At 44.8% G+C, this 22,435-nt stretch overlaps 1 protein-coding gene across 5 annotated transcripts in view; it reads left to right on the top strand.

Moving 5' to 3' along the window:
- The window catches only part of LOC132356455 (neuronal acetylcholine receptor subunit beta-3-like), a 68,716-nt gene that overhangs the window by 31,851 nt on the left and 14,430 nt on the right, over nucleotides 1–22,435 (top strand). For 2 of the 5 annotated variants that reach the window (XM_059909278.1, XM_059909277.1), the window contains exon 1: nucleotides 21,702–21,782. Coding sequence is in view for 2 of the 5 variants with exons in the window: in XM_059909279.1 (XP_059765262.1) it covers nucleotides 10,761–10,869; nucleotides 21,339–21,490 (261 nt within the window). In the remaining 3 variants the exon portion in view is untranslated. Of the gene's footprint in view, nucleotides 1–9,821; nucleotides 10,009–10,698; nucleotides 10,870–21,338; nucleotides 21,491–21,701; nucleotides 21,783–22,309; nucleotides 22,369–22,435 lie in introns of those variants that run through there. The other 3 variants (XM_059909279.1, XM_059909275.1, XM_059909276.1) reach the window with 3 other exon arrangements.

Genomic DNA, 22,435 nt, shown 5'->3' with positions numbered 1-22,435 from the left:
AAATCAAAAGCTTTACAGACAAGCAAAAGCTAAGAGAATTCAGCACCACCAAACCAGCTCTACAACAAATGCTAAAGGAAATTCTCTAAGTGGGAAACACAAGAGAAGAAAAGGACCTACAAAAACAAACCCAAAACAATTAAGAAAATGGTCATAGGAACATACATATTGATAATTACCTTAAACATGAATGGATTAAATGCTCCAACCAAAAGACACAGGCTTGCTGAATGGATACAAAAACAAGACCCATATATATGCTATCTACAAGAGACCCACTTTAGACCTAGGGACACATACAGACTGAAAGTGAGGGGATGGAAAAAGATATTCCATGCAAATGGAAATCAAAAGAAAGCTGGAGTAGCTATACTCATATCAGATAAAATAGACTTTAAAGTAAAGAATGTTACAAGAGACAAGGAAGGACACTACATAATGATCAAGGGATCAATCCAAGAAGAAGATATAACAATTATAAATATATATGCACCCAACATAGGAGCACCTCAATACATAAGGCAACTGCTAACAGCTATAAAAGAGGAAATCGATAGTAACACAATCATAGTGGGGGACTTTAACACCTCACTTACACCAATGGACAGATCATCCAAAATGAAAATAAATAAGGAAACAGAAGCTTTAAATGCCACAATAGACCAGATAGATTTAATTGATATTTATAGGACATTCCATCCAAAAACAGCAGATTACACGTTCTTCTCAAGTGCGCACGGAACATTCTCCAGGATAGATCACATCTTGGGTCACAAATCAAGCCTCAGTAAATTTAAGAAAATTGAAATCATATCAAGCATCTTTTCTGACCACAACGCTATGAGATTAGAAATGAATTACAAGGAAAAAAACGTAAAAAAGACAAACACATGGAGGCTAAACAATACATTACTAAATAACCAAGAGATCACTGAAGAAATCAAAGAGGAAATCAAAAAATACCTAGAGACAAATGACAATGAAAACACGACGACCCAAAACCTATGGGATGCAGCAAAAGCAGTATTAAGAGGGAAGTTTATAGCTATACAAGCCTACCTAAAGAAACAAGAAAAATCTCAAGTAAACAATCTAACCTTACACCTAAAGAAACTAGAGAAAGAAGAACAAACAAAACCCAAAGTTAGCAGAAGGAAAGAAATCATAAAGATCAGAGCGGAAATAAATGAAATAGAAACAAAGAAAACAATAGCAAAGATCAATAAAACTAAAAGCTGGTTCTTTGAGAAGATAAACAAAATTGATAAGCCATTAGCCAGACTCATCAAGAAAAAGAGGGAGAGGACTCAAATCAATAAAATCAGAAATGAAAAAGGAGAAGTTGCAACAGACACCGCAGAAATACAAAGCATCCTAATAGACTACTACAAGCAACTCTATGCCAATAAAATGGACAACCTGGAAGAAATGGACAAATTCTTAGAAAGGTATAACCTTCCAAGACTGAACCAGGAAGAAACAGAAAATATGAACAGACAAATCACAAGTAATGAAATTGAAACTGTGATTAAAAATCTTCCAACAAACAAAAGTCCAGGACCAGATGGCTTCCCAGGTGAATTCTATCAAACATTTAGAGAAGAGCTAACACCTATCCTTCTCAAACTCTTCCAAAAAACTGCAGAGGAAGGAACACTCCCAAACTCATTCTATGAGGCCACCATCACCCTGATACCAAAACCAGACAAAGACACTACAAAAAAAGAAAATTACAGACCAATATCACTGATGAATATAGATGTAAAAATCCTCAACAAAATACTAGCAAACAGAATCCAACAACACATTAAAAGGATCATACACCACGATCAAGTGGGATTTATCCCAGGGATGTAAGGATTCTTCAATATATGCAAATCAATAAATATGATACACCATATTAACAAACTGAAGAATCAAAACCATATGATCATCTCAATAGATGCAGAAAAAGCTTTTGACAAAATTCAACACCCATTTATGATAAAAACTCTCCAGAAAGTAGGCATAGAGGGAACCTACCTCAACATAATAAAGGCCATATATGACAAACCCACAGCAAACATCATTCTCAATGGTGAAAAACTGAAAGCATTTCCTCTAAGATCAGGAATGAGACAAGGATGTCCACTCTCACCACTATTATTCAACATAGTTCTGGAAGTCCTAGCCACGGCAATCAGAGAAGAAAAAGAAATAAAAGGAATACAAATTGGAAAAGAAGAAGTAAAACTGTCACTGTTTGCAGATGACATGATACTATACATAGAGAATCCTAAAACTGCCACCAGAAAACTGCTAGAGCTAATTAATGAATATGGTAAAGTTGCAGGATACAAAATTAATGCACAGAAATCTCTTGCATTCCTATACACTAATGATGAAAAATCTGAAAGAGAAATTATGGAAACACTCCCATTTACATTTGCAACAAGAAGAATAAAATACCTAGGAATAAACCTACCTAGGGAGACAAAAGACCTGTATGAAGAAAACTATAAGACACTGATGAAAGAAATTAAAGATGATACCAACAGATGGAGAGATATACCATGTTCTTGGATTGGAAGAATCAACATTGTGAAAATGAGTATACTACCCAAAGCAATCTACAGATTCAATGCAATCCCTATCAAATTACCAATGGCATTTTTTACAGAGCTAGAACAAATCATCTTAAAATTTGTATGGAGACACAAAAGACCTCGAATAGCCAAAGCAGTCTTGAGGGAAAAAAATGGAGCTGGAGGAAGCAGACTCCCTGACTTCAGACTATACTACAAAGCTACAGTAATCAAGACAATATGGTACTGGCACAAAAACAGAATCATAGATCAATGGAACAAGATAGAAAGCCCAGAGATAAACCCACGCACCTATGGTCAACTAATCTATGACAAAGGAGGCAAAGATAGACAATGGAGAAAAGACAGTCTCTTCAATAAGTGGTGCTGGGAAAACTGGACAGCTACATGTAAAAGAATGAAATTAGAATACTCCCTAACACTATACACAAAAATAAACTCAAAATGGATTACACACCTAAATGTAAAACTGGACACTATAAAACTCTTAGAGGAAAACATAGGAAGAACACTCTTTGACATAAATCACAGCAAGATCTTTTTTGATCCACCTCCTAGAGTAATGGAAATAAAAACAAAAATAAACAAATGGGACCTAATGAAACTTCAAAGCTTTTGCACAGCAAAGGAAACCATAAACAAGACGAAAAGACAACCCTCAGAATGGGAGAAAATATTTGCAAACGAATCAACGGACAAAGGATTAATCTCCAAAATATATAAACAGCTCACGCAGCTCAATATTAAAGAAACAAACACCCCAATCCAAAAATGGGCAGAAGACCTAAATAGACATTTCTCCAAAGAAGACATACAGACGGCCACGAAGCACATGAAAAGATGCTCAACATCACTAATTATTAGAGAAATGCAAATCAAAACCACAATGAGGTATCACCTCACACCAGTTACAATGGGCATCATCAGAAAATCTACAAACAACAAATGCTGGAGAGGGTGTGGAGAAAAGGGAACCCTCTTGCACTGTTGGTGGGAATGTAAATTGATACAGCCACTATGGAGAACAATATGGAGGTTCCTTAAAAAACTAAAAATAGAATTACCATATGACCCAGCAATCCCACTACTGGGCATATACCCAGAGAAAACCGTAATTCAAAAAGACACATGCACCTGAATGTTCATTGCAGCACTATCTACAATAGCCAGGTCATGGAAGCAACCTAAATGCCCATCGATGGACGAATGGATAAAGAATATGTGGTACATATATACAATGGAATATTACTCAGCCATAAAAAGGAACGAAATTGAGTCATTTGTTGAGAAATGGATGGATCTAGAGACTGTCATACAGAGTGAAGTAAGTCAGAAAGAGAAAAACAAATATCGTGTATTAACGCATGTATGTGGAACCTAATAAAATGGTACAGATGAGCCAGTTTGCAGGGCAGAGTTGAGACACAGATGTAGAGAACAGACATATGGACACCAAGGGGGGAAAACTGCAGTGGGGTGGGGATGGTGGTGTGCTGAATTGGGCGATTGGGATTGACATGTATACACTGATGTGTATAAAATTGATGACTAATAAGAACCTGCAGTATAAAAAAAACAAACAAAACAACTAATACTAAACTTTCATTGGGTTATTTGTGTGGAAATATGTTAATATAAATGTTTCAAACATTACATGAAATTTCTAAAAATCTTATATGTTCTGGTATAATGTTATAAGTCATAATCCTAGTTATTACTTTAAAATGTGTATCTCAGAAATAACTAATTTTCTTGTCAACTGCATTATTATGAACTTTCATCAAATCTTTAACCGTGGTCATTTTTAAGTCTTTTGTCATTTACAGACAGTTCTGGGTGTACTCTCATGCTTTTGCAAATATGTTCCTATAAAAGGGTTTCATCTTCAAGAAATTCATGGAAAAGACTCTGACAAGTACAGGTTTCTGGTAACTGACTGTACTGCCGTACTGAATGAATAAGCATTTTCAGAACTCTAATGAAAAACTGATGAACTCATAAAAGTGCTAACAAAAGATCAAGATGAAAAAAAAAATTAATTACATGGGACTGAGTGAACTGATGAAGATGAGTATAATTTTTGTGACTTTCTGTTTGAATTAAAAAAAAAAATCCCACAAGGACTCAGAGGCAAAGAATATACAAATCAATTTTCACTGCAAAGTAAAGGAGTTGTCACAGTGGAGGATTACTGGACTGAATGTCAATATTATGACATAGTATGAGTGTGTTTCATGTTTGGTAATTGCAATCATTGTTGCTTTTGTTGTGGTCATCCATGTACAATGCTTAGTGTCAGTCTATCTCTTGTAAAAATAAAATACAGTGTGTGTGTGTGTGAAAAAAAAAAAAAAAAGAATGAAATTGGCAGTGTTGAAGGAGATTTCTAGGTCCAAGATGGAGCCTCTCCTGCCCGGGGTCCATTGCACGTAGGTAACTTTCGCGTCCCTGTAAAGGCCCACTTGACCTGGATGTTCAGGGTAAATGCAGTCAGCTGTCCCCACCCACCACGCCAACTCTGGGCTTCTCATCCCAAACCAGGTTGACGCTGGGGCCCCAGACAACCCGATGTTTTCCATTTTTCTCTTCCTTGTTTTTTATTCTTTATCCTATAAAAGCTTCCTGCCTTCTGCCCAGTTTTCCAAAAGGAGACCGTCCACTTCATGAAGTGTCAAGTGTTTGTATCACCTCAACTGTCTTCTTAAGTCATTTTTTTAGCAGAAGAACAATGAGAAGCCCCCCCTCAGCCCGGGGGTTCCTCCCCCCTCCCCGTGTCACAGCCGGCTTCCTGAGGACACGGTGCTTCTAGGGCCACCAGGGCTTTGGGCCCTCACTGCCCCGCCTCCTCGTTTGCGGTGGTTTAATGTGGTTTGTTCCCCCGTCATCAAGTGTTTTCTCCTGGTCCTTGTGGTGCCTTAACTTGGAAGAGGATACCGGTCGGTGGTCTGTGGTCTGTAAACCACGCGGGCCCCGTTCCAGACCCACCGAACCAGAACTCCCGGGGAAAGCATCCCGGAATTCGTGTTTCTCGAAAGCTCCCGGAATGGCTGGGAGGCACAGGTATGTTTGGGGAACGCTGGCGTGATCGATGCGTTTAGAGATGGTTTCTTTCTGTTTAACCCCCTCCCCGCCCCCTTCCTGGACAAACGCCAGGGTTCCGACGGTGGGCGCTTCCCGCTCCAGGGCTTGGCTCACTCCACGGGCGGGCGGGGTACCAACTCACCCCCTGAGCGAGTTCTCCGGGCCGAGTCCGGAGCGCCCTTCTTTGAGAGCCGTGCGTGGGTGGGTGGAGCTGTCGCGCCAACACCCCACTGCCTTCAAGTGCTTAGTTTTGGATTCAGGCAGCCTTTTAAATTTTTTATTTTATTTTTAAAGTTAAATTTTAAGGAACAACGTCTAAAGCATACTTCCTTTTAAAAGGGGCCTGTCGGCCTTAGCTTGCAGTCTGATCGACGGTCCAACAGGGGGCGCCCAAGCCCCGCACCGCCATGTGCGCGCCTCTGGCTCCCCGCTGGCCCTGGTCTCTGTGCTGCGCCACCTGGGAGACCGCAAAGCTTCCCAGGAGCCCTTGGCTTTCATCCTTCGACCTCAGGAAAAAAATTGACACACCTAAAAACCATGATGTTCAAATCGCTACGGATAATGAGAAATGTTACTACTGGGAGGATGTCATACAGGTGCAGAGGAAGAAACAGGGTTGAGGCTTTGCCCCTCCCAGGGTCTTGGATTTAGTAAGTTTTAAACCAAATTAAAGAATTAATTTATGTTAACTTATTAAAGTTAACGTAAATTAGCTTCTTTATAAGTTTTAAGTCAAATTAGGAATTCTCTTTAGGGTGAAATTTTAGCTCTCAAAGGAGAGGTTATTTTGGAGGGCATGAGATTTTCAAGTTCAGGCACTGAGATTCCAGCCCTTCTGACTCCTGTGAGCACTAACGCCCATCCCTCCCACACAACATCCCCACTGCTGGCGGGTGCGCATCGGAAACTCGAGCGGGGCGGCACTGGTAGACGTGGGCAGACAGGCTGCAGGAATGACCGAGGGTGGAGGGAGGGCCCAGAGAAGAGGGCTGGGACCTCTTTGATGGATGACGGGGCAGGGATGGCACGGATGGGCCTTCAGAAGGCAGGTTGGGTGTCCTCCCCTCTCCCGTTTCTCCATGAGCTGGTACAGTCTGCCTGCGGGCAGCATACATGATTCCGGCCCGACTCTACCCGAGACAATGACTCCACCTCCCTGGGCCTCAGTTTTCTCGCCTGTAAAATGGTGTTGGTGCAGAGGGGTTAGCCATTGAGTGGAAACGTTTCATAGCAGAAAGCTTCCTAAGACATTTTTTTCTGATCTAAACTCCTTGCCCTTTAATTTTTCTCATAAAACCTCCTTTCTGGGCCCTGGGTCTCCCAGCTCCCCCTGGATGAACATATTTAACTGTCTTAAAACACATTGCCCTAAACAAAGACAGTGTCCCAGATGCCATTCTCACAGGGACCCGCAGACTCAGTGCTGTGTAATTGTATTCTTTGTGATAAAGGCAACTCATTAATTGAACACCTCAGTATAATTTAGTGTTTCTAACTCTGTAAGTTTTTTGGTAGAATAAAATCTTAAATAAGAAAGACATGTAACAGAGAAGAACAAACCTGAAATATACATGATGGCCCATTCTCAAGACTCTGACCTTCAAAGGGTCAGAGACCCTTTGAAGACTTTTTATTCACATAGAGGTAAGAAGTTGCAGAACAGAGAATAACATTTGTCTTGTTAGAGGTTTACAGGAACATCGTGACCTGACTTACAGGGACAGCAGCAAGAACAAAGGATTCCAGCACCAAGAAGTTTACAACAACTAGCCGCACCCCCTCCCCTTTCAGTATAAAAGCAGCCTGAATTCTAGCTGGGGTAAGATGGTTCTTTGGGACACTAGTCCACCGTCTCCTCTGTCTGCTGGCTTTCCGAGTAAAGTCACTAGTCCTTGTCCCAGCATCTCATCTCTCAATTTACTGGCTTGTCATGTGGTGAGCAGTGTGAGCTTGAACTCAGTAACAGACATATTTTGTCCCGATTTACGGAAATGTGGTCACTTTCAGCTATTCTACCTTGTTCATATGGGCCCAACATCCCAGGCTTTAGAGCTTTTTCTGGCTCTTGATTCTACCACTCACAGTGGATGACAAGCTTGTACGGTTTAGTACTGGAAGGGACCTTGGAAATCAAGCTGATCCTCTTATTTTTGTGTTATTTGCAAAACTGATAAGCATATCTTCCATGCCTTTAAGAAAATACTTGAGAGATTTAAACGTGTCAGAGCCATGCTGCCACAGGGGAGACCACCGCTGGAGACCTCCTTCCAGGCTGGCATCATTTATTAACCAACACTCTTGTTTGTGGTTGCTCAACTAGCCTTGAGGTTACTTATTTGTACTATGGAAGCGTCTACAATTCTTTTTGTCTACATAAAGATCAGGAAATACTTTCTCAAAGTTTCTTCTGTTCTCAAAGTCGATATCAAAACATTCTCCTTTTTAATAATGTCAAGTTTTATATTATAGTCAGTAACAGTTCAGCTGAAGGCTAAACTTGTATACAAACTAGATAGCAACTATGCGATTGTGTGTGCATGTATGTGTGTGTGTGTGTGCACGCGTGCATACCCACAGGGGCACGTGCACTGGAGGGAAATAGACCAACACCTTGATGGTGGTTAGATTAGGAAGATGGATTATAAATCTTCTTAAAATTTACTGTTAAGATTATACTACTTTTACCATTTAAAAAATACTAATCATAACTTTGTAAACCTTCAAGTGAAAGTACATCTGTTTCGTGGCACCTTCAGTTTTGTTTTGTGGCTCTCAGGATGTCTGTCCTGGAAGTGGTCTGGGCGGTGTTCCCGCGTCATCAGAAGGGGCAGGCTCACTCCCCACGGGGAGCATGTTTGGTCAGTGATGGAGGAGCAGCAGGTTTGCTCGGGCTCCCAGGATGCAAACGTGTCCCCTGTTGACGATGGAGACCTTCTGATTATTCTGCTTTGGTGGACCCACTCCGGCACCCCAGGCAGTCACCCAGCTGACGTTTATCATTGGTTATAGAGCAGGTGAGGGAAAGAGCACACACTGGCTCAGAACAGGATGATTTGGGGGATATGAACTTGTTTTGTTCTCTGGAATTTTCTTTCCCCTACATTTCCCAAGAATGGAGCTAGGGCTCCTTACGTTTGTAGAGACCAAAGGCAGAAGCCCCTTGAAGACAACCTCTCTTCCTATTTGTTTGATGTCCGCTTTCACCAAGAGTCTAAACTCACTGAAGAGATTATTTGAGGTTTCTAGAGCAGGATGGAGACAAGGGGAGTGTCTTTTCAGGGGGAAAGGGGGCTGTAAAGGGAGATAGGCCAGAAATTTCCAGAGACTGGCCGGTCCCTCCAGCAGCGGGGACCAGCCACTGGGGAATCCTGTCACCCAGACTTCCTGACCAGGAAAGGGTAGCAAAATGTGGCCGGCCACTGACCCTCTGCTGTGGTCAAGACGGACTGGAGGCTACAGGCCTGCTTGTGTTTGGGGGGCCACAAAAGCCTTCCCAATTCTTTTGCTACCCTAGGCAAGGGGCTGGAATTCCTGTAATGACACAGACAGAATTTCCTGCCAGCTCAGTGGAATGGCAAGCTCCATTTTATTTGATTTATTGAAAATAAAGAAAGGTGATACTTCCTGCACCCTTGGGTTAGTGGCTAATTGATTCCTGAGACAGTTGTAAATTCACTGCGGGCCTGGAACGCAATCAGATGGATAGGAAATCAATGTCTAATTGTTTCCTTCCTCTTCGTTCTGAAGCATTCACAAGCGATAGGCGCTGGGGATGTCATGGAGAGAGGATAAGAGGACACAGCCCGTTCTCAGGAGCCCGTGGTCTGGGGAGGGGACAGCCGCATGGTGTGAGGGGGTCTCTGAGGGAGGAGCGGAGAGGGGGTTGGACAAGGGGATGCAGTCCTGCCTCCCCCTCCTTGGCCAGGGCTGTTTGGATTCTCTGCTGGTACCTTGCTGAGCGTCACCTTGGAAGTTGCTAATGCACACGCTGGGGACTTGAATGAGATACAGGGAAATTTTAAATTGGATTAAATCAGTGTAGCTCAGGTCGGTTGTCAGTGCCCGGAGTGTGTTGCTCCAGAACTGGGGCCCCATTGGGTGACTCTGCTCCCACCTGGCCCTCTTCTCTTTCCAGCCCTAACTTTCTCTTGCCAGATTTGCATTTCTTGAGGGCCTCTGCGTGTGGACAGCACTGAGCTAGGTGAGAATCGGACCAACTGTGAACAAGATGAATCCAAGGGTGGTAAACAAGATGACACTCCGACTGTCCTTTCTCCTGTGGAGGGTCCGCTGGACCTGCCGCCTCCAGGAAACCACAGAGGATGCTCTGACCTTAAAGCACGTGAGAACCGCTAGATGATGACCCTAAAGGACATAGTCATTATTCCTTTTTGAAACTGAGGTGCAATTGACATATAACATTATGTTGGTTTCAGGAGCACAATGTAAGGATTCGATATTTGTATACATTGTGAAATGACCACCACAGTAAGTCTAGTTAACACCCATCACCACACATGGTTACAAACTTTGTTTTCTGTGATGAGAACTTTTAAGATCTACTCTTTTAGCAGTTTTCAAATATGCAATACAGTATTGTTAACTCTAGTCACCATGCTGCACATTACATCCCCAGGGCTTGTTTTTATAACTGGGAGTCTGTACCTTTTGACCTCCTTGTGTTCACTATTCTGAAGCTCCAAGTCCAAAATGAAAGATGATGGAGGAACACTGTGTAGGAGAAACTTTCACTAGCTTCCATGCTGCATGTTTTCATATGTGGTTTTTCCCTTTCACACAGCTCTCCAACCATGAGAAAACTAGCTCAGAACATTCAGAAGTTGTCTGGGTTCATCTTCTCTCCATTGCCCTGCATCTCTTTGCGAGAGAGTGAATTAATAAGTCAGGAGTTAGGACCCAGAGATATTTCTCCGACTTAAACGATCTGACAGCTGACTAGAAATCAATGAGGTGTACTTTCAGAGACATCGTGCTGATGTGAGCTGGTTCGACCCTATTTTACCCTCTCCAGGTGTCCACTTTCCCCGGGTTCCGCTCTGAAGTTTGAAGCACTGCATTTTCTTGTCCTTTCCGATGGAAATACCCTGTTGTGAAAAAGGAAGGAATTATCTTTCTCAAGCTGACATCACGATGCTGGCAGACTTCATCCCGGTGCTCATCGCCCTCAGTGTCACCAGCTCAGGTAAGCTCAAGCTAAAATAAATGAAGACTTGATCATTGTTAGTGCTGATAATGTTAGAATTACAAAATGTAATGTGTAGGTATCTTTAGGATAACCTTTAAAATGTGGCTCCGATGAGTAAGTCTATGAAATCTGTATATTGCTAAAGGAATCATATCTATGAATTCCATAATGTTTATGCTTTTGTCATTTATTGTGTTATTCCTTTTGAATCGTTATCAGCTTGGTACGAAGATATAAAAGCAGGGAAAATCTTACCAAATGCACTGAATGGTACTCAGAGAATTGTTAAAATATTTAGCATAGGAATTGACTATATCAACATTTTAATATCCTATCTATTAACAATCACTATATCTATGTGCAGATAATTATCCAAAAAGTCATGTAGACATAGAAATAGCTTCACAAATTTGTGTATGTAGGTATATTCAGTATGTATGTACATCAGAATTAAACGAAATATATATCAAACGTCTATAGACCTGTGTGAGTTTTCTGTGACTATTATCCACCAGAAAATAGAGGAATTCCTAATAAAGGATGAGGGCAAATAAAAGGAGAGAGAGTGAAAAGGAAAGAGGGAGAAAATAACTGAAAAGTTTAGGGAAAAATGGTCATTGTCTCCTGCCAGTTTTCTGGGTTTTGGAATCATTTCACTTTTCCTGTAACTTAAGAACAGAAAGCTCTTCCATGACACCAGAAACCATACAGAGCTAGGAGCCAGATGGTGAGAAAACAGTGTTATTCCTTTAGCAATTTGTATTTATTTGTCACTAGTATTTTTGCCACATCTGATTATTGTAATTTTCAGGTAGAGAACCAGAGGCACTGAGATAGATTTGCCCAAGTCCTGAAATAAATCCTGGAATTAAAAGTCATAAGGCTGTGAGGCACACACACCTGAATGTCATTATATCTTCAAAAATGTAGCCTTTGCTACGTACCTGGGGCTCAGAAACACACAGTCATTTCTAAGTGCAGAGAGTGGCAAACCCACTTTCAAATATCACTAAATTTGGTCTCTGCAAAGTCTTAAGTGCAACTTGCCAATCATAAAAATAATAATCAACTTCTGTGTGTTTTAGCATGCAATTAATCATGAAAATAGTAATCAGTTTCTGTACAATTAATGTCTGGTGTTTTTCTGCCTTAATTACGAGAGCATCCTATTTCCTATGAAAGAATTGATTCCTACCACTCCGCCCACAGAGAAACCACCCTCTGGTTCACCTCTGCCCCCTCCTCTGTGCATTGTAAGTTATACAGAAAGTTGGAATCGGAGGAGGGCCTGGTCCCCGTCTTCCTGTGTGGGCTGCAAGAGTTTGGGAATGTAGACTGAGCTGTATACATCCGTCACTGATCTATAACAAATCCATGTAGTAACCGGCAGTAACTCTGGAATTTGTGAGTAGTTCTAGATCCACTGGAGTCTATTGCTATTTTTAGATCTGCACCACCTTTCCTTAAGTTCTTTAACTTTGCTACTCATTGTAAAGAAAATAGTTTCTTTTTGTTACACAAGACTACCTTTTTTGAATTACAAGGGACAAGCCCTCATCTCTGCATTTCTGGTTTTGGTGGCAGGATCATTGTCATGGCCACGCTTTGTGTCTGCTCCCAGAAATAGGGACTGTGTCTTCTTCATCTTCCCATCACTCTTTCCACCTGATGATGTGTGTTATTCATTCAAAAAAATATTTATTGAAGATCTACCATATTGTAGTAATCGTTCCAGTATGTGGGATGCAAGGAGGAATAAAACTAGGTTGTTTTAAGAAACTCTCATGCTAGCAGGAAGCCATGAAATATTTATTATTTGAGTCCACCCTGAGGACTAGCTCTGCGTGTCGGCAGAAGAGGCTATTTGTGGTATGATTTTTTTTTGGACGAGGTGATGATAATGAAAGGCAAACCCCAAATATACCAAAAGGTGTCAAACAAAAAATACGCCTCTCCCAACCATACTTGCTGAGGTTTGAAATTCTTCAATTACTTCTTTACTCTCCTAGCTGAGGATAAACAATGGTATTGTTTTCAATAAAATAGTAAATAATCATGGGAAGTTTCATCCATTAAGTTTTTTTATTGAAGTAGTGTTGCTTTATAATATTATGTAACTTATAGGTGTACAATATAGTGATTCACAATTTTTAAAGGTTATAATCCATTTATAGCTACCATAAAATGTTGGCTATATTCCCCGTGTTGTACAATATATCCTCGTAGCTTATTTTATACCTAATAGTTTGTTCATCTTAATCCCCTACCCCATGATACCCCTCCCCTGTCCCCACTGGTAACCACTAGTTTGTTCTCTATATCTGTGAGTCTGCTTCTTTTTTGTTATATTCACTAGTTTATTGTATTTTTATCATCTATTAAGTTTTATCAATTATTTATACTTTGGTATAAGAGAGTTTGTCAAAATTTTGCTGAAAGCAGTTGTTGATATGGGGGTGAGGAGAGAGCAGAGGGTCTGAGCACCTGAAGAAAGGTAAGGACACAGGAGCATGAAGAATAAAGAGACCAGAAACTCAAGTCGTGGGTTCCAAAGAAAAATTTGTCTCAAGCTGTTTCTGGGCGCCCCATCCAGATCTGTCGTGATTCCACTCACTGGGGTCGAGAGAGCCCTAAGCTCCTCCCAGGGAGTGTCTTGTCCCGGGGTAGCTTTGGTCACCATCACCTGGATGCCTTCTCTGCTGCAGCCAGGTGTGAAGGGCTGTTCTCGAATCAAGGGCACATCTCAATCTTGAGCTCTCTGTGTACCTTTGGAGCAGCAGATGTTGGCATTAAGAGGTCACGTTTGTGGCTGTCTCATGGACGTAAAGAGCCCAGAAGCGCTGGGCGTGTGAGTGGCTGGACCTTCCCCATCACCGCTCCCTATTTTCACTGGGAGAGGCTAAAGGTCTTGCTTGAGGTCACACAGCCTGGAATCAGGACCAGACCTCTCGTCTCTGGGTCTGAGTCCAGGGCCTCTCAACGTTGAATAAATATTCATTGGACTCTTGTTCTAATGAGTGATGAGTTTGGCAGGAGACTCGGTGTGCGGAGCCAAGAGCAGCGCACCGTCCTGCAGCTCTGCCCCAGCCCGGTTCCACGTGGAGGAAATCACTGGAATCAGGCAGGGCGCTGCATCTCTGTCTGTCCATCTGTCCGTCTGTCCACATGTACTGTCTGGTTCTCCCTCTTCTTGTCCTCTGCCTGCGGGGCCGCTTGTCTGGTCCCAAGGGAAAGATTTTGACAAAGAAAAATGAGACAAAGATTAAGTAGGGATGGGACTGCCCTGGTGGTCCAGTGGTTAGGACTCTGCGCTCTCACTGCTGAGGGCACTGGTTCAATCCCTCGTTGGAGATCTAAGATCCCCCAAGCAGCGCAGCACGGAAGCAAAAAAGGATTAAAAACTTAAGTAGGGAGAAGAGAAGAATGGGAGAGAAAGATGTTTCAGGAAGAAACGAAAATTCCTTTTTTACCAAAAGACATGGTGAAAAGCATCTCTAACAGGCAGCACACATCCTCTGAAGATGTGCGTTAGACCTAGTGTGTGTCGTGTGTGTGTGTTGTGTGTGTGTGTGTTGTGTGTGTGTGTGTGTTTTGCGGAGGGGCTGCAGGGGAATGCGGGGAGACCCCTGTCCGGTCTGAAGCAGGGTGGCTCTGCTCTGTGACTGTAGAACACTGGACGTCCCCCTCCCCAGAGAACGACCCCAGAGCAGCGCCCGTTCAAGAGTCCCCCCAACGAACCCCGCAGCAAAGCAGCCTGCCAGGTGCCACCTGCAGCAGAGGGAGGTTCCGGGGAGGCGGGGTGGGCGATTACAGAGCACCCTCAGCAGGGCCGAGTGTGTCCCCTTGACCAAATAAGTACTCCCCGGGACCTGGTTGTAGAGCACCATGCTTCCCCGCGACAGACAGCTTGAAGCAACAGTTTGGAGAATACAGCGCTGACAACACAACAGCAGAAAGAGCAGCAACAACCAGTATGTGCTCATAGACGTGAACTGTGGGAGCGGTTTTCATGTGGCAGTAAGACCACGGCGGAGGGAACAGTCTTTTGCCTCCTCAGTCCTCAGTGAACTTCATGGGACGGTGGAAAGATGGCAGCTTGGGATTCAGAAGACCAGCCCGCCCCCCCCTCCCATTCGCTGGGTGACCCCTCGCAGGTCCCCTGGGTCTGCACCCGTAAAATGAGGGGCTCGCATCACCATGAAAGTCCCTTCTGGCTCTGTTGTCTTCATGTCTTTACCATTTCTCTTTCCTTCCTCTTTAGTTAATGCTGAAATTATTTACGAGTACAAATGTCCTCCCGTCCCTCCCCTAGGAAGCTGACTTTGGGGACTTCAAACTCCCATGGCAGAGGGGGGTGGGAGACTCACTCATCTTCCAAGAGCAGTTTCCTGACTTGTCAATGAATCACTGAGATGTATCTTAGAATAGTGGTCTTGTCTAATTAAGCTGAAATAGAAGTCCATTTGCAAAAATTTGGTTTACACACAACTTTTCAGGAATCCACTTTTTTCTTAATGTATTTTTAAAATTTTACTGAAGTATAGTTGATTTACAATGTTGTGTTAATTTCTGCTGCACAGCAAAGTGATTCAGTTATACATGTATATATTCTTCTTCATGTTCTTTTCCACTATGGTTTATCCCAGGATATTGAATATAGTTCCCTGTGCTACACAGTAGGACCTTGTTGTTTATCCATCCTCTATATCATAGTTTGCATCTGCTAATCCCAAACTCCCACTCCACCCCTCCCCTACCCACCCACCTTGGCAACCACAAGTTTGTTCTCTATGTCTGTGAGTCTGTTTCTGTTTTGTAGATACGTTCACTTGTGTCGTATTTTAGAAGGAATCCATTTATTTCTTAAGAGACCACTTGTCCTGGAAATCCTGAGAACATCTGTGGTTCCAAATCCTCTGGAGCCGTGAGCTGGTCTCCCATGCACAGAAAGTGCCGTTATAGGCTTTTGTGCATTTATTCATTCATTCGCTCATTCACTTAAAGTCATCTAATGTTTACTGAGGCCTTAGCCTCAAAGAATCAACATGGAAGCCCTTGCCCTTCCTCATAACATTCTATTTTACAAGAAGAACAAACCAGAAACAGTTTTGGGCCTGTCTCTACATCTGCTCCAATAACATCAGTGACTTCAGCTTCTATTTTGGGGAAGATACTAGGCAGAAAACATTCAACCTTTGGCCTTTTTCTTTTCTTTTTTGGTAAGGTCTGTTTTGGGCAATGCAGATTTGTACTAGCCAGCTCAGGCCACCATAACAAAATACCACAGACTGGGTGACTTAACAGAAATTTATTTTCTCACAGTTCTGGAGGTTAGAAGTCCATGATCAAGGTGCCAGCAAACTCGGTTTCTGGTGAGAGCTCTCTTCCTGGCTTGTAAACTGCTGCCTCCTGGCTGTGTCCTCACATGGGCTTTCCTCTGTGCTTGCCTGGGGAGAGATCTCTGGTTTCTCTTCCTCTTCTTATGAGTTCTGCAATCCTATCGGACTAGGGCCCCACCCTGATGACCTGATTGAACCTTAATTGCCTCTTTTGAGGCCCTGTCTCCAAATGCAGTCACACTGGGGGTTAGGGCTTCAACGTATGGATTTGAAGGGACACACATCCAGTCCGTAAGAGCCAGTACAGAGCTACGCCTTTGCCTCCTTGACTCAGATGGCAGCTTACCCTCTGACATGGGCAACAGGGTCAAAACAAACACACAGGTCTCTGAGAGCAGATCTGCTCGCTTCCCTCTGGACGCTGGTGAAGAGCAGGGTCCAGCTGTCCTCACAGAGGGGGTGGCTTTGGGGGTGGCAGGGGCTGGGGAGGTCAGGTCATAGTCTTAGGAGATCCTTCCCAACATGCAACTCCCACTGCCTCCAAACTGACAGTAAAGTTATCCTGCCAGGAAGGAAGGTCCAAGGTGCAGTCTTAGGATCCTTCTCACATGTCCAAAATCATGACACTGCAGGGCCGTCCCAGCTAATAAGCCCATGGGGTGTGTGTGTATGTGTGTGTGTGTGTGTGTGTGTGTGTGTGTGTTATGTGTATGGTGTGTGTGTGTGTGCTATGTGTATGGGGCGTGTGTGTGTGGTGTGTTGTATGTGGTGTGTGTGGTGTGTGTGTGTTATGTGTATGGTGTGTGTGTGAGTGTGTGTATGGTGTGTGTGTGTTATGTGTATGGTGTGTGTGTGTTATGTGTATGGTGTGTGTGAGTGTGTGTATGGTGTGTGTGTTATGTGTATGGTGTGTGTGTGTGTGTATGGGGTGTGTGTGTGTGTGCTATGTGTATGGGGTGTGTGTGTGTGGTGTGTAGGGTGTGGTGTGTTGTATGTGGTGTGTGTGGTGTGTGTGTGTTATGTGTATGGGGTGTGTGTGTGTGGTGTGTAGTGTGTGGTGTGTGTGTGATGTGTGTGTTATGTGTATGGTGTGTGTGTGAGTGTGTGTATGGGGTGTGTGTGTGATGTGTATGGTGTGTGTGTGGGTGTGTGTATGGTGTGTGTGTTATGTGTATGGTGTGTGTGTGAGTGTGTGTATGGTGTGTGTGTGTTATGTGTATGGTGTGTGTGTGAGTGTGTATGGTGTGTGTGTGTTATGTGTATGGTGTGTGTGTGAGTGTGTGTGAGTGTGTGTATGGTGTGTGTGTGTGTTATGTGTATGGGGTGTGTGTGTGTGGTGTGTAGTGTGTGGTGTGTGTGTGGTGTGGTGTGTGTGGTGTGTGTGTGTTATGTGTATGGTGTGTGTGTGAGTGTGTGTATGGGGTGTGTGTGTGTTATGTGTATGGGGTGTGTGTGTGTGGTGTGTTGTATGTGGTGTGTGTGGTGTGTGTGTGTTATGTGTATGGTGTGTGTGAGTGTGTGTATGGTGTGTGTGTGTTATGTGTATGGGGTGTGTGTGTGTGGTGTGTAGTGTGTGGTGTGTGTGTGGTGTGGTGTGTGTGGTGTGTGTGTTATGTGTATGGTGTGTGTGTGAGTGTGTGTATGGTGTGTGTGTGTTATGTGTATGGTGTGTGTGTGAGTGTGTATGGTGTGTGTGTGTTATGTGTATGGTGTGTGTGTGTGTGTATGGTGTGTGTGTGTGTTATGTGTATGGGGTGTGTGTGTGTGGTGTGTAGTGTGTGGTGTGTGTGTGGTGTGGTGTGTGTGGTGTGTGTGTTATGTGTATGGTGTGTGTATGGGGTGTGTGTGTGTGGTGTGTTGTATGTGGTGTGTGTGGTGTGTGTGTGTTATGTGTATGGTGTGTGTGAGTGTGTGTATGGTGTGTGTGTGTTATGTGTATGGTGTGTGTGTGAGTGTGTGTATGGTGTGTGTGTGTTATGTGTATGGTGTGTGTGTGAGTGTGTGTATGGGGTGTGTGTGTGTGCTATGTGTATGGGGGTGTGTGTGTGGTGTGTAGTGTGTGGTGTGTGTGTGTGGTGTGGTGTGTGTGGCATGTGTGTGTTATGTGTATGGTGTGTGTGTGAGTGTGTGTGTGGTGTGTGTGTTATGTGTATGGTGTGTGTGTGAGTGTGTGTATGGGGTGTGTGTGTGTGTTATGTGTATGGGGCGTGTGTGTGTGGTGTGTAGTGTGTGGTGTGTTGTATGTGGTGTGTGTGGTGTGTGTGTGTTATGTTTATGGTGTGTGTGTGAGTGTGTGTGTGGTGTGTGTGTTATGTGTATGGTGTGTGTGTGAGTGTGTGTATGGGGTGTGTGTGTATTATGTGTATGGGGTGTGTATGTGTGGTGTGTAGTGTGTGGTGTGTTGTATGTGGTGTGTGTGGCGTGTGTGTGCTGGTTCAGACATCGTGCAGTTGTCCTCAGCCTTCCTGGTGTACCTCAACCATCATGAGATGTTGTCCTCAGTGACTTGCTCTCATGGCTGAGCTGGGACGCAGGGACTGAGGAAGGTCACGGCGTCCTGGCTGGAGGGGAGCCACGAGGGGGGGGTTGAAGCTGGCGCCGCGGCTCCTGAGTGGAGTTAGCACGTGTACAGGGAAGAAGGCCGAGTAGCTGGCGGGCAGGTACTTGCAGGCCCAGCGCGGAGCCCAGCACACAGCGTTTTCCTCCTTAGGGGAGGGGCTGCCTGCACAGGGAGGGGGGCGGCGGGCGTGGGGGACAGCTGCGGCCCCCCTGCTCCTCCTTCTCCTGGGGGGTCCAGCTCCGGCCAAACTCTCCAAGGCTACTCGGCAAACACATGCCAAGTAACTGCGCTGTTACCAGCTCGGCAGCCACGTTGCCGGCCCTGTCCTGAGAGCTGGCATGCGTAGGGGAGCCAGACAACAAGCAGATGGGCACACAGCACCATCAGGAGCGCCGATGCGGGATGAGGTGCCCACATTTAAAGGTACAGGATAGAAGTGCATACGCAGTGTGGGGAGGGATCCTTAGATGGTGTAACCTCAGTGACCTCTTGAGGAGGAGACGTGAGCAAGGCAGGGCACCGTGAGGGGGTGAGGGTGGGCTCCCCAGGGCAGGAGCTTCCCGGGCAAGTTCTGAAACGTGCCGACGGGCTGAGGCCTGGGGACGAGGGGCAAGGCCAGGGTGGGGGAGGGGGGGCACTCTCTAGGGCCTGGGAGGCCACGGTAAGAACTGGGGGTGTTTTTCTAAGTTTGATGGGAAACCATGGTGGGGGTGGTTGAGCAGGAAACTGCCATAATCCTCTTCTGCTTTTAAGCAATGGTCTAGCTGCTGGAAAATGGACTATAAAAGGGGCAAGAGTGAAGCAATTAGGAGGCAGCACACGAATCCAAGAGGGAGATGATGGAGTCTGAGATCAGGGTGGTGCCCCGGGAGGAGCTGGGAAGCCGTCAGAGCTGCCGCGCTGCTTAGGAAGCTAAGCCCAGGTGTGGGTAGGGAATTCGGGAAGTTCAGCCTCTTCCCTCAGAGGCTTCGGGGAATTTCAATTCCCTATCCTCCCACTGCCCACATTTCCAGGAAGGTTTTAGGGCCAGTACAGAGGGCTGTCCTGGCTGCCACCCGCTGACCTGCTTCTTGATGCCTCTCTGCTGGCTAAGAGTAGTTGACGTGTTGAAGTTTGAGAACCGTTAGGCTTTTGAGTCAATAAGCACAGACACAAGGTTACACCTCTACCACCCCTCAGCATCTTCATCTTCACCAGCTTTCTAGAGCGGAAGAGAAAGGGTGGGGACAGCCACGGCACGCAGCCCCTCGTATCCGCGCCCTGCTCACCCCAGGAGGAGCATTCCGAATTACATTTTGAATCACGACTCCCCAGTAAAGTGAAGGTCTCATGCACATGTGGAGCATGTGTGCGATTTTGCTTTTCTTCCCACTAAGACTCTCTGGGTTTTCATTGGGTAAACGTGCGGGTGTGTCTTGCATGTGACCTTGCCAGCCACGTGTGTCTCTCAGTGGGAAGAAGAGGTTTTCTATGGGAAAGCGGATGGTGCAGAATGAGTCATTGTAGGATTTCAGAGGGTGCTGGACAGAGGAGAAAAGGGACCATATTTAAAACAACAAAGAGTTTTCTGGTTTGAAATTGGATAGCATAGCACTGAAAGGAAACAAAACTTACCTCTAGACCATGTTCCTAAACCATTTCTTCAACTTGAGTGTTAAAGCTTGAAATTAGGGTGTTTCTTAGGCTTTTGTACACTTGGGGCGGAAAAGAGTTGTTGTTAGAACCTGGTTCTTGGCCAGGGAAGCTCTCCGTAAGGGAGAACTTCCCCAGGAGGAAGGGAGGGAACCTGCGGGGCATGCGGTAGGTGTTCTGTGAACATGTGCTGAACGTATGGAAAATGGCCTGGCTCTCCCTTCATTGGTTCATTCATTAAGTAGACATCAAATGAGCTCCTGCTGTGGCCGGACACTGTGCTAGGTGCTGGATGAACATCACCAAATAGCAGAGATACTGTGCCTGCCATCGTGAAACCCGAGGGGAGGACAGACAGGGACAGATGCATGACAAATTGTGATGAGGGATGTGAAGGGGCCAGACCAGGCGCAGTGATGGACAGTGCAAGCAGGCAGAGACCGCTTCCGTCAGGAGAGGGTCACGGGGCAAGACGTGGCTGTGAATGATCCTTCTGGGGTCAAGGTGTCGACCTCTTGATGAGAAAGTCCTGTAAGAAGGCAAAGCTCTGGGTAAAGTATAGAGTCTACTTTTAATTATTTTTTTCTTCCAGTTTTATTGGGGTGTAATTGCCATATAGCCCTGTGGAAGTTTAGGAGGCACAGCATAATGATGTGACTTGCATGCGTCATGAAAGGATGACCACAATAAGTTCAGTGACCATCCATCGCCTCATCCAGATACAACATTAAAGAAATAGAATGAGAGTCTACTTTGAGCGGTGCGTTTGGGGAGGGAGCTGGGGTGGGTAAGGAGAATGTTTACAGAGGACCCTTGTAGCCTCAACCCTGCCTCTGCTGAATCAGGCTGTTTAGAAATACACGATGTCCGGCTGGAGAATGTGGACCCAGCCATCCCGCCTCCCCGGTTAATTCGGGTCCCCTCATGTCTTACAGCGGCCGCAGGATTCAGGTCCATAGCCGAAGAAGAAGATGCGCTGCTCAGACATTTATTCCAAGGTTACCAGAAATGGGTTCGCCCTGTATTACACTCTAATGACACCATAAAAGTATATTTTGGGTTGAAAATATCTCAGCTGGTAGATGTGGTGAGTAATCTTTGGCCCTCAGCTGCAAAGAACATGCATTCCTTCACCCATTCTCGAGGCTAACATTTGATTTTGTTTTCTTTCCCCATGTCTGCCATTTCAGTTTTAAAAATAAAACCTGCCCCAAGAAGCCAGTGAAATGACCCGCGGAAAGAACGAGAATGTCATTTTCATTGCAACACTGTTGGCGGGGCGTGGGTGGCGTGGAGGAGGGACTTTTTCCCTGGGGGAAGTGGGGGGATGTGCCTGCTAGGAGGGCATCACCCTTGGCAGTTCTGCTGGAGCCACCAAGGTGAGCATCAGGGTGAGGGGCAGGGCTGCAGAGGTGGGGCTGAGCCAGGGCTGGCAGGGGTGCTTGCGGGGAGGGACAGCAGATGGTGACAGCACCAGAGTGAGTGCCTGGGTGACCCCAACCCCTCCCGGATCCCCTCAGGACCCCATACCTTTCCCTGACACGCCACACCTTAACATTCTCTAATTTTCCTGTCGGGCTCACATTTCTGCCATGATGTCCCTGGGGAAATCCATGAACTTCAACAACCCCGATTCTGCAGAATCATTCTGCCGTGGTCCCCAAAGTCGCAGAATAATCCTCTGCCATTGCCCAAATCCTCCACCCCACCACAAGTGCACACATGCGTCCACCCCAGCTGACTCAACGCCCAGGATTCCTTCTAGAAAATCATGCAAAGCCCATCTCCCATTTAGCTAATACTTCATTCTACTTCACACCCTTACCATGCCTTCGGTTATGCAATTTTATATAAATATCACCACAGTGAACTACTACTTGCTCTAATTATTATTTTTCATTTTAAGCAAAATATGCATAATACCTCTCAATGCCATTTAACTTCTTCAGTTTGGACCCCTCAAAGGTAAGACTCAGGAAGTCTCGGACAAAAAAAAAAAAATCCAATACACAGTTTCACTTAATTTGAATTT

This window comes from Balaenoptera ricei, chromosome 21 (assembly GCF_028023285.1).
Source record: "Balaenoptera ricei isolate mBalRic1 chromosome 21, mBalRic1.hap2, whole genome shotgun sequence".
In the NCBI taxonomy this organism is placed as follows: Eukaryota; Metazoa; Chordata; class Mammalia; order Artiodactyla; family Balaenopteridae; genus Balaenoptera; species Balaenoptera ricei.
Note: the sequence above shows the minus strand (reverse complement) of the source record. Positions and strands in the feature narration are given on the sequence as shown.